The sequence below is a fragment of the Cynoglossus semilaevis genome, chromosome 14 (assembly GCF_000523025.1).
Source record: "Cynoglossus semilaevis isolate Cse_v1.0 chromosome 14, Cse_v1.0, whole genome shotgun sequence".
NCBI classification, from domain to species: Eukaryota; Metazoa; Chordata; class Actinopteri; order Pleuronectiformes; family Cynoglossidae; genus Cynoglossus; species Cynoglossus semilaevis.
In genome coordinates, this window is record NC_024320.1 from 27,380,877 (window position 1) to 27,393,228 (window position 12,352).

The following is a 12,352-nucleotide window of genomic DNA, read 5'->3' on the forward strand; positions in this document are numbered from 1 at the left end:
TCTGTTAGGAAAGTTAAGTTCCATCACTCTGACATGCGGCGTTAAAACTCATCAACAAGTTTGCACAGGATCTAGTTGGCGAGCAGAGCCGATGAATGTGTCGTCACGCAGCGCTACAGACAGAAGACGGCTCTGTTTACGTTCACCGGTTGTACGACATCCATGTACAACATACATGATTGTGCCATAATCGGTTTCATTCATTTGTTTTTGTTTTGTTTTTTATGGAAACTTTTTGCCCTTCGTTATGGCTCCCAGGCGTAACTGCTGTCCTAGATCGTGATGTCACCACTGTGTTAGTGTAGCTGAGTTCAGACCTATGGTGAAAATTCAGTTACAGGACATCGCACTGTAGGAACGAAACTTCGATGTAAGTTGAGGTCCTCCTGCGTTACGATTGTCAGTGCCTGTGCTGCATCAATTCGCAGCATATTTAATATGTTCTGAGGTGTTAAAGCTGACCTTTTCAGACACCGTTGTCCCCGAGAGGAAAAGAAAACTGTCCCCTAAATGGTGGAACCTCATCTCTGAGTCTCTCTCACTTTTAATTGATGCGTGAATGTGAGTGTGTGAGAGTGTGTGAGAGTGTGTGTGTGGGTGGGTGGGTTACCAGCTGTTGCTCCACAGTTGGGATGTGTTCAGCGCCTCCATAGATCAAGGTGGGGTTGTACTGGCTGAATAACACCGGATAGAAAACCTTCTTACCTGAGGAGTGAAGACACAGTGGTGTCAGAGAAACGGTGGGTGATTTATCACGAGTGTCTGGACAGATGGTCCTACAGTACGTCCTACCTGGCTGTGTGTTGAGTCGACAGCTGTTGAGGAAGTCAGCAGTGAAATAGATGTCCACGTCGCAGAAGAACAGGAGCACGTTGCCTCCTTTCCAGGCTCGGGCTCCGACGTCTAGACCTCTTCCTCTGGAAAACTCCTCGTCCAGTTGTAGCAAAGTGTAGTTTTTAAAGTGAACTTCCCTGCAGATACAACAGAGATATTCAAATACAAGATATGTTCAAGACTAAATCAAGACTTTGAACCTTGACCATTACATCCTGGTCTATTACAGCTTTCAACTGTTGTTGTTATTTTTAGTAACTTTTATATTTGTTATACTACACTTTTTTATGTCTAACAACATAAACCACATAAAATGAATCTTCTCAGTCATTTTGAATAATTAAAAGGAAGTTTTTTTTCCCTTTTTTTCTTGTTCTTCTGCAGGTAGGGAAGCAAAATGTAGAGGAAGATTAACTCAGCTTAGCTTAGCTTAGCATCCCAGGAGACTGTTGTAATAAATAAATCCTTGACTAAAACATTTCATTTGTTTTCACAATGTCTATGACGTTGTTTTATTAACCCAATAACAGCCGGTAGGTTTTTAAATGGTAAACCAAGAGCTAGAATTGTTGCAATTCATCCCTTTAAATCATTTTCTTATTTTTTCCCCAATTTTCTCAAAGGGCTAAAAATCTAATTTTATTTTTCCTCTTGTTCCTGTCTGACCCTTTTAAATGTGTCTGTGCAGCAACTTGGTTTCCTCACTAAATAAAGCTGTCCTGCTCTGCCGTGCCTTAATTTACAGTAGAAGAGGAAAGTGTTTTAGGAGCAGTGCAAAGTACCATTAAAGACTTGGTGGGTTTTGTAAAGATGCCACTGGCAAAATTCTAATGATCCCAGGTAACAGCGACATGGCACACAAGGGAGCAGCTCATTGGTTTTGGTCGATCGTCATGACCCTTTGGGCAAAAACATAATCAATTTGCCCTGTAGGCTGCACATGTAACAGTAATGTACACACTACACAGCAGAAGGAAACGAGAGGCCAACAGAGACCCCTACTGTTACTGCACCCCCAGACTTTTTGTTGTCAGTAAAGCAGCTCTAACAACCCCCTCTCTTTCCTTTCTTCAGTATTTTCCATGTTAAGTCTAAAACATAACAAACTCCCATCCCACCCCAGCATCTCTTCAAGAACCGTCCCTTTTTTCCCTGGAGCCGACTCCTGCTGCTCTCACCCCGATCCTGGTAGTGACATGATCGAGCTTTAACTGGAACCAAGCGATTAATTGCGTGTCATAATGGGAACACTTCCTCCGACTACTTTTTTCCAAGGATGTGGTGAAAGTAAGGAGAAACAGCTGGATCCAGATGTGCACAGCTGGGGCTTTGTCCTCAACCATAGGAATTCACACTGTGGGTGAGTAATCCTTTACTCAAGCGTGCACGCACACACAGATGTGGGCATAGACACACACACACACACACACACACGCTGACATCAGCCTCAGACAGAGACTAGTTCACACGTCTCTAGTCTGAGGCAGAACTAACAGGATCAACCTCTTCCTTTATTCATGAGAGGATTGGTGACATAACGTAACGTCAGGTGTAAATATATACGCAGCGTCGGTGACAGGAAACTGGAAATGACTGATGGAAACACGGTCGCTGTTTGAATTCTGAATTCTTCACCCCGTCATTAACATCTCACTGCCGTCTGATTGTGCCTGTAATTATCGTACATTACCAAACACCTTTTTTTTTTATTTGTGTTAGTTTTAGGCCGACTGACGTTGACAGTGACAGTTGATAAGCTTTTTATCTGTCTGGATTATTTTGGTTCCTTGTCAGGCGTTAAAAAAAAAAAAAAAGCCGATGCTAAAATGCTGTGTAATTATCAGAACAGATGAGGAAATGTCTACAAAAATACAACAGACACCAGGCCCAAACATGGGATTCAAACTGAGGGTGATATTGTCCTTTGACCTGGGTCAAGAAGACTTGTCTGGCCCACATCTGACATGGTGAGAATTCTCTTGCACTTTTCTTGGACAGCACCAGTTGTCTCTTGATTTGTATTCTGTACAGATCACATTTTTTTAGTCCTGTGTTGAACCAAGAAAACTGGATCAACTTGTCCCGTCAACATGGGCTATAAACAGTGCCATTTCCTCTGGAGAACTAACTGAGTTTTTTGCCATATTCTTCTGAACAAAACAAACCCACATAGGTGTCAAATAAATGGGCTGCATTTACCGCTCCTATGTTGGACAGTCCAAACTTACCGGAAAACATTAAAATATTCAAGAAGTAAACTCGATGTTTTGTGCCATGTAATGGACGAAACACACAACATTGTGGCCCACATCTCCACCAGGGTTCATTACTGTTCTGTACGTAGCCCAGGTGGACGGTTCTGCTACGTGAGTCCCTGCACGTACTGAAGTGTCAGCAGATACAGAACGCAGTGAAAAAACGTGTTTAACCACAGTTTATGAATCCAAACAGAGACTGTTTCTCAGTCCACACAGACCAAGTCCCAGGAGAGGGTGACCCACCCACTGGCACTGGGGTGTTCACAGATGATTCACACACACACAAAGGACAATCGCTCCGATTGTCTGAAAGTTCCTCCTGCTCCAAACCTGTCTTAACTCAGGCTTAGTAACTAGTAAAAACTTAGTAACTCAGTAAAAAACAAGCTTTAAAAAAAATAAAATAATTAAAGTCAAAGCTTTTTGGTAAAAAGTCAGCATTTTCTCATTTATATTTAATCTTACGTGTTTACTGTCTCTACGACTGGAGTAACATTTAGTTTATAGACATTTGAATTCTACCATTAAATAATGTGACAAATTTCTTCATACTGTTGTTCAAGTACATTTTCAAATCAGAAAATTAATCAATTTTCTTTGCACACGGTGGAACAAACGATGGTATTTTTTAAAATATATTTTGAATTGTAAATGTCTGTAATCAAAGATTAAAATGTCTACTATATATATGTAAATATACATATATATGTTAGAGCTGTGTAATGATTAAAAATCTTAATCACGATTAACTGCATGACTTCTTAGTCGCACTGTTACGCAAGGTCAAATAATTAATATTAGAATTCATAAGTAGTTTATAGCGCCCCCTTGTACTGCCGTATGAATGAAATGTCATAACAGTTGTTGTGCTGATACTTTTAACAACAGCATACGTTTTTATACAGTAGCAGTTCAATCCCTATTTTTATTTCCCACTAGCATCAGCATCCATGCATTGTAAAAAAGTACGTTTGTTTCCCGTAGGCGTGAAGAATGCGATCAAATGGTATCTGCTCTATTGGAAGTGCTTTAGAGTGGGACGGCTGCAGAGGGCTGTCATGTGGAGCCTCGGCAGCAGCAGCAGTGCTGATCCTGTTAGTTCTGCTCAGAAAATGCAGCAAAAACACGTTTTTTTTTTTTAAACAGTGTACCCGTGGGTCTGTACCAGGAACAGTTTTCATGTATTTTAGTGCAGTTATGGTTCTAGTACCGACTGCAGACAGCTATGACTCAGTGTGAAAAGTCTACCTCTCTCTACAAGTGGCCAAAAAGCAGGCCTTTTCCTCAGCATGAACACATTCTGTCATAGCACTTTTTCTGATCTGGACGAAAGGGAGAAGAATCAGAATCTGTTCACCACTGACAGAACATCTACACCGCCATTAAAACACACCGTGGAACGTGTTCATTCATGTTCCACAGGGAGGACGAACACAGTCCTGATAATGATACGGCTGCTGTGGCAGCGCCAGCGAGTCAACAGTGTAATTATCCACTCGGATGTGCTAATGCATCCCAACAGCTTAATGAAATGGTAATTTGTATTTGCATTGTACTGCTGGTATTTATGTTTCTGTGAGGAAACATCCTGACTGAACTGATCCAGTGATCGTCACTCCACCTCCAGCCACAGTCAGCACCTGGAAACTACAATCATATATAATATATAAAATATATCAACTATAGCATTGTTTCCCAAAGACTGGGTCGTGACCCTCAGGTGGGTCGCAAGAGATTTTTTTTGGGGGGGTCGTCTCGCATCATGTTTCCCAGGAGTTTACGAATAATGTCTATTGACTTGGGTCGTGAACGTTTGTGATTTTTAAAATATGGGTCGCCAGAAAAAAAGTGGAAAAGGGAAATGTTGAACTATAGCATGTGTACTGATGAGCAGAGAAAGAACAAAAGTGTATCGATCAGTGTGGAGACGGCAACATTAAAGAACAATCGTCCAGTCACTACACGTCGCCATGTTGTCCTGTAGAGCAGAACAGACCGAGTTAGACTGGAGTTAAACTTTTCCACACGGCCTCCTCCTCCTCTGCTGTTTTCACCCAAGCTAATTCACATTAACATTTTTAGATTAGCATAGATGACGTATGTTTGTGGTAATTGTTCATCAGGTTTGGATTAAGCTCGTGTTTTTGCCAAGTACAGTCTGTGTCTGAGTGACTGCAGCAACGTCATAGGAATTTAGATGAAATTCTGTGGCCTGTTAATAGTTGCCCACAAAATATTTTGTTTTTGAAGGGATAGTGCTAATGTGAAAGTGAGTTGGGTGAAAGATTAGATAAACACTGTCATAAATGCAGTGGAGTCGGTGACAGTTTCTGTCTTCGGTCCCTGCTGTGCGTCGGTTTGACACCGCAGTCTAAGGTAGAATCCAATTTAGTGGCAAAGAAACAACAACAAAAAAACAAAAAAACATGCAGGTTTATAATAAAGTTATTTCCCCAGTGTTATAATAACCATTTCTATTTTTAGCTTTCTTTTACAAGGATGTTTCTGGGTGGAAATAGACCAGCAGGTGGCAATGATGTGGCTAAAACAACACACGCCAAACACCAGGGTTGGACTTTCTACACTCCATTTAAAGCACGTCCTCAGGGTAGGAAAGGGAATGCACTTGTTTTGTCTTTATAAAGCAGTGTTTTTCAACTTTGGGGTCCTGGCCCCGATTTGGGTTCACCAGGAATTCAAATTAAGTCGCCTGAAATGTCAAGTAATTACAAAAAAAAAAAAAAAAAAAAATTAAACTATATTATTATAGTTTACTTTTTATAGATTTATAGTTTTACTTATTATGATTAAAAACACCACACCCAATGGTTAAACAACTGCATTTTTTCAGTTTCATGAATATAAATCAAGTTCAAATAAATTGCAGCAAATAAAAATATCTGTGTTGGCACAACTTGAGTGATGGCTCTTTGGGGTCACAAGCCAAAAAAAAATCCATCCATCCATCCGTCAGTCCATCCACCCATCCATCCGTCAGTACATCCATCCATCCATCTATCCATCATCTACTGCTTATTCCTTTTCAGGGTCGTAGGGAACACTGAGGCCAATCCCAGCGATGGGCGGGGGGGGTGGGGGGGGAGCAGGGGGCCACATGTAGAAACAAGTAGAGACAAGCGTTCTACCAACATTTGCCACCGTGTGGCCCCATCTCAAGTAATATCATCTACTTATATATTAAAATGTTTTTTTATTTTAGCAAATCACATTCATTTTTTTCTCAAATTCTACTGCACCTGATGTAGAACAAGAACTGAATTCAAAGCAAGATCATCAGAGCTGGCAGACAAAATCCGGACATCCCTTCTCCGTACTGTACCGTTATATAACAGCGTGTTAACATTATCACCGTCCTGATGCCTCATAAAACACTTTTCAATGAGTTCCAACTCAACGCTGCCATTTATATTAGCTGCTCATTTTTCCTGTTGTTCTGTCACTCGCCTGCTGTTTACAGAGCCCAGGGAGTCGTATATATTCTGTACTGGTGATTGAACAGAGAGGGAAAAATACATTACGACCAGCAGGGGAATCAGTAGTCTGTGCATGTCACGGGTAGATAACTGCAGAGTACTTGTGAATACTGTCAGGCTGAGCCCCAGGCTAGTTATTTAGGGGTTTGTGCAGCGCAGAATGGGTCCATGTAGTAGTGAAATGAACGGAAACTGTGTTTTTTTTTACTTTCATATCAAAATTCCAGCAAGTTTCCAACCTCATCTCAAGCTCGCTTCTTTTGCTCGTTATTCCACATTATTCATCTGGCATCCTCAGAGCAGTTCTTTTTGTGGTGGTTCTNNCAGAGGGATGTTGACCTACAGTACATGAGAGCTGACTGAAATGTTGCAGCAGCTGCTGTGTGAGAGGCTTTTTGGAGGGAACTGAATAAATATCAGAGAAAGCTGAAGAAGGGAAATGATGATTTAATCTTCACTTCCTTCGGCTATGGTTTCATTTACTTCCTTTTTAGAAGCTCATGGGCCGTTTGTAGATTTTTTTTTTTTTTTACACATTTAACACATCACTCATCTCTTTTTTTAAAGCACAAAACTATTGATATCTATCTGCTGGTACTGCAGATTTCCTGAGCATCACAAACTCAATGTCCTCTTGTTGAAGGTCAGTACAGTACCAGACACATTTGGTGAAACAGGGACTGGGTTATCCTGGGGGTTTTGACGATCTATCAAGGTTAAATATTCCAGTTGTTAAGCAACAGGATCCTGATCTAGATGAGAAAATGTACCTTTAGAACCTGGTCTGTATGAGTCATCTGTACGAGTCATCTGTACGAGTCATCTGACTCACTGTGTCAGACGTGGGCAAACATTTTGACTCACGGGTCAAAATTCGTCCTAAAATTTCACAGATAGATGGAGCGTTCCTGTGAACTAAGACAAATGACATGTAAAAGTCATGCATAAAGGTTAAAATGGTACAAATGCTTTTAGCCTTCTCTACGCCATCTATAGGGAAAACAGGGCATTGTAAGTTACGCATTATAAATTTGGCATGCCGGACTACAAAGCTCAACTTTGGGCTGCATCCGGCCCCCGGGCCTCGGTTTGCCCATGCCTGTACTATTGTCCTAGTGACCTGATAATCACCAACGACATTATGAGAAAACGTTAAGACTTTAAGAGACACGTTGTTTCCCAGAAACAGGAGAATGTTTTTAATTGAAATGTTCTGTTTTTTATAAGCTCTGATCACTTTCTGTTCCGTTGACTGTGTTAATAGGAAGTTCAATTTAATGTTGATCTTTTTTTCATTCCACCCTTAGTTTTATTGTTTTATTGTCTCATGTGATGACAGCGTCAGAGTCCTTTTGTTCAATATATGAATTCATTAATCATATCAACAATCATATTTTAAACACGATCTAAAGCGTTGGTTAGCAGGGTTGTATTCACTCCGTACATGTTGTTGTTCCTGTTTTTGCAGACGATACCTGATGACCTGATGACCTTCAACAACTGCACGATGTGTTAAAAATGTCTGAATTTCTTTATTAAAACAGATTAATATTTGTGCTCAACTGCCTTTTCATCTCCTAATATATACCGTCTGCACTATATTCTTAAATATTTGGGAATTTATGTGGCTCTGGCAGTTCAATGTCGACTCCGGTCTTTAAAGTATGGCTGCATTAATCATGAAACTCCGGTTGCTCCTGTCTCCCTTCAAGACACAGATGTGGGTAAATCTACACCACTGAGGACATGAGGTTAAACGGCTGAGGGAAATGTGAAGGCACTTTGGCAAAGAGGCTGTTGGAACCGTTTGAACAGTGTCATTAAAAGGTAGGACAGACAGAATAAAGGACATTAAAGGTGATTACGGGGATTTGATTACTGTGAAGGGCAACTTTAAATAAGATCAGCGTCAGGGTTGGGACCGGTTAATGATTTTGTTGTAGAAGGAGATGTTGTTGATTGTGTCTGCTAACAGTTTAAACCGCAGACCTTCTCCGTGTCATTGGTCCGTCGAGGGTCACGCTGTACAAACAGCTGGTTGTTTGTTTTGAGGCTTCAACCTCCGGTAACAGATTGTAATTTATCTCAAAGATGTGCCAGATTTAAAAAGTCAATAAAATCCACATTTAGAGCTCAGCCCATCTGTCTTCAGGCTGAGCCAATTAACTTCCCATTAAAAACAAATCAAGATCAGTCATTAAAAGGCCATTTTGATAACAAATTAATTATGTGTCACTAATCTGTGGTTATTACGCCTGTTCTCGTCCAAACACGTGATCAAACTGTGATTGAGTTTGGATTAATGGCATGAGGCGACAACAGTGGCAAGGGTGGATCTATTTTTCTTCTTCATCGTCAGGATCATCAGTTAGCTCCAGAAGTTAAATTATTTAGCCCCATTTTTTCCACTAATTAGCACATTAGCAAACCTTAGCTCTCATAATAATTCACATTTTTTCATTTTTGTCTTATTTCATCGCGACACACACATGCATTTTTTATAAAGAGCTCATTTGCAGTTTTTGCAGTGTGTGTTTAGTAAAAGCCTGGTGTTAGATTCCCAGAAGACTCAAGTAATAAAGCTACGAGTAATATGGGAGTACTGGTACTATAAATGCTTCGTTAAACCATGAATTTACATAAATGATTTTTGTTAAGATTCTGACATTCTTTACATAAATGATTTTTGTTAAGATTCAGATTCTGACATTTTTTTAGACCAAGCATTCGATACTGGACTCCTCAAAAATGCATTATGTTAGCGTCATTTTCATGGAGTTACGGTAGAAACATTTTGTGACCCTCCAACAGCACCTCTGCGAGCCTCTCAGGGGTTGTGGACCCCCTATTGAAGACCTCTAATTGAGACTGTTGCATGACAAAAAAAGTCAAAAGGATTTAAATGCTAACTAAGAAGAAGTGTTGGCATGCGAAAATAAAATCTTGTTATTATTTCTTTTTTGCTCGCCCGTGTATTTGCTCCCCAGTTTCCCCGCAGCGACAGGAGCAGGGGACACACAGAGAAGGACACAGAAGAGTCATGTGATTCTGGAGACTGATATGAAGCTACACAAAAACCTCCAGGGCTGGAAAAAAACGACAAGCATTACCATAGCAACCCCACCAGGGAATCCAAGGCTCAGTCCACGGTGGATCTGAGTCCTGATAAGTCCCACTGTCTCCTGAGGTGTGGGTGTCCCACACTGAGAGACACTAGCAGGAGTCAGGGACGATTACAGTCCTGATGTAATTTATCTGTGCGCTCAGTCTGTTGGCATAGGTGGCACACTGCTCCATTATTCATCAGACCTGGGAGTTCAGTGTGTGTGTGTGTGTGTGTGTCAAGAGGGAAATAGACTGGTTGTGAAATATGAAACTGTTGGGTTTGTGGCAACATTGAAGGTATTTTTGCATCATGTGCCTCCTGGAACAGGTGCACGACTGTGGCACTGTTTGCTTCTTCCTCTAAACTGTGCTTCCTAGTTTGTGACAAATGCACAGATTTAACACTGGCTGCGTTTCCCACCCACCTGGACATGTTCTCCAGAGTGCTGCGGACCTCACTCATCTGTTCGTTCCCAAAATACACCACTGTTAAATGGACCCTGCCGTCCTGACGCACACACACTTCCCTGTAGGTAAAAAAAACACACACACACACACAAAAAGAGGTTATGGTTGAGGGCAGGAGCAGAGAAGGACACAGCAAAGAAGAGCACAGTCGCTGCTGAACAAGGTTGGATTTTCAAGATTTTTTTAAATTTATATTAATGAGAGAAGGATTAGTCCAGAGAAGGGACTGTCATAACGAATTATTTTATAATTAATTCCCTAATAAATATATTATATTAATATATATGTATATATTTATTTATAATTCCTTAATGTACAATATATATATACAGTATGTATATACTGTATATACACGTTATATATATGAATATGTAATATATATGTGTATATATAATATATATATACAGTATATATTTAAATGCTAAATTTCAATAAAACATTTTAAATGCTATATACAATTTCAAAGTCGACCCCATTCTGCCTTTATTTTCTCTTTCCGTCTTTCTCTGTCTTTTGAAAGCGGTCAAATTGTATCTGCTTGTAATCTTCAGAGATAAAAATAGCCTTTAAGTCTGGCCAGTAAGAGGCAGAAATGCAATTCAAAGGATGCTGGTTCCAAGCCCTAAAGGACAGATGAGGAGTTGTTAAGAACCCCTTCACAAAACATTGTGTGAAGTAAATGTCTGCAGGGACTTACATTTTGTTTTTAAAAAAATGTAATGACCTTGGTGGAGGTGTTTGAATATATATGTGTAGAGTGTCCTTACACGTACGAGCACAAGTCAAAAAGCCTTTAGTCTGTCCAGATTTAAGAGCTATGAAAAGTCATTTCTCAGGTGTCTTGCAAAGCAAATGTCAATTTTGTTGTGCAAATTGTAATATCAATAAAAAAAACATACCCTCAAATTTTGGCAGCTTTGCAAAAGGTTTTAACTTTGTTCCATGTGATTAAGTTTGCGTTTTCTAAAACTGAAAAAAACATTTAAAAAAGGATGGTCAAAAAAAAAAAACATTTAAAAAAGGATGGTTGTTTCAGTCCTGAGACGAGGAAAATAACCTGTCAGCTGGTGTAAAGATAATTCTGGCAGGAAATGGGAAATGAAGTAGCATTGTGTCTTTTTAAAATTCAGATGAGAACTTTCTACCTTCCCCTCATACTGTACATACATCGAACAGAAACGTTTTCATTTTCTTATATTCAGTGAACACTCACTGTACTTTTAAGTTGAAAGTATTAATTGTACTCATTAAAAGTTGTGACCACATTAGACCAGTGTGAAATATTTCTGCGTGTCGCACCTTTAATCATCATCAAAGACAACATTAAACATTAGTAAATGTAGCAGAAAAGTCTTTTCTGTTCTGTTCCCTTTGGCTAACTATCAGCCAGCTAAGCTGTGTCCTAGTATTTCCTGGACACTGAACATTTAACACTTTATGAATAAATGACTTCATTAAAAGCAGCAACATCACTCTGTGTTTTATTACTGCATTAAAAAAAAAAAAAGATTTATAGTCTACTGTACCAGTGTTTTTGGAAATAAATGTTTAGCATTATAAAAACACGGGGGTCGTAACCTCGTTGAATTTGCGCTTGTCACTAAATAACAGTTTCATTAATTTAATTAATTATTTATTTAATTAAATCATTGAACCTGCTGGTTAGGAGACAGACTTGAAATGTTTTAATTTTAACTTTCATCGATTTTTAAAACAATGTAATGAAACAGAGTCAGAGGCGTTCTGTGACACTTCGACGGAGACGTGTGAAATATATCACACACACACACTGAATGCTCGGACACAATGTTTACAATACGTTTAAGAAGGACTTGACCCGTGTCCGGTCCTTTAGGTCATTCACACGCCACAAATGGAACGTTTCCTTTTTCTTTTTGTAGTCATACTTTAATGTCAGAAAAGGTCTATTGGCTCCAAATTCCAGAAAAAAAATTGTCTGAATATATAAAGTGTAATCCTGTTTCGATGATTTCCTTTCAATGAACACAAATGTTTTAGTATTTTGCAAAAACCCGGTTTTGAAACCGATCTACACTGGTTTTGTGACGAGGTTTGAAAAAGAAAAATGTGAGAAATATGTGTATTTTTATCCACAGTGTGTGTGTGTGTGTGTGTCCACATGGTCTAGGTTTGTGTAAATCCACAATTTATGGCAGTGCCAGCCAATCTTTT

At 39.6% G+C, this 12,352-nt stretch overlaps 1 protein-coding gene across 1 annotated transcript in view; it reads right to left on the reverse strand.

The window, feature by feature from the left end:
• The window catches only part of csgalnact1a (chondroitin sulfate N-acetylgalactosaminyltransferase 1a), a 39,407-nt gene that overhangs the window by 3,302 nt on the left and 23,753 nt on the right, over positions 1 to 12,352 (reverse strand). The window contains exons 5-7 of the mRNA XM_008326258.3: positions 10,117 to 10,218; positions 793 to 971; positions 611 to 705 (exon numbers count right to left, since the gene is read on the reverse strand). Coding sequence (XP_008324480.1) covers positions 611 to 705; positions 793 to 971; positions 10,117 to 10,218 — 376 coding nt within the window. The remainder of the gene's footprint in view (positions 1 to 610; positions 706 to 792; positions 972 to 10,116; positions 10,219 to 12,352) is intronic.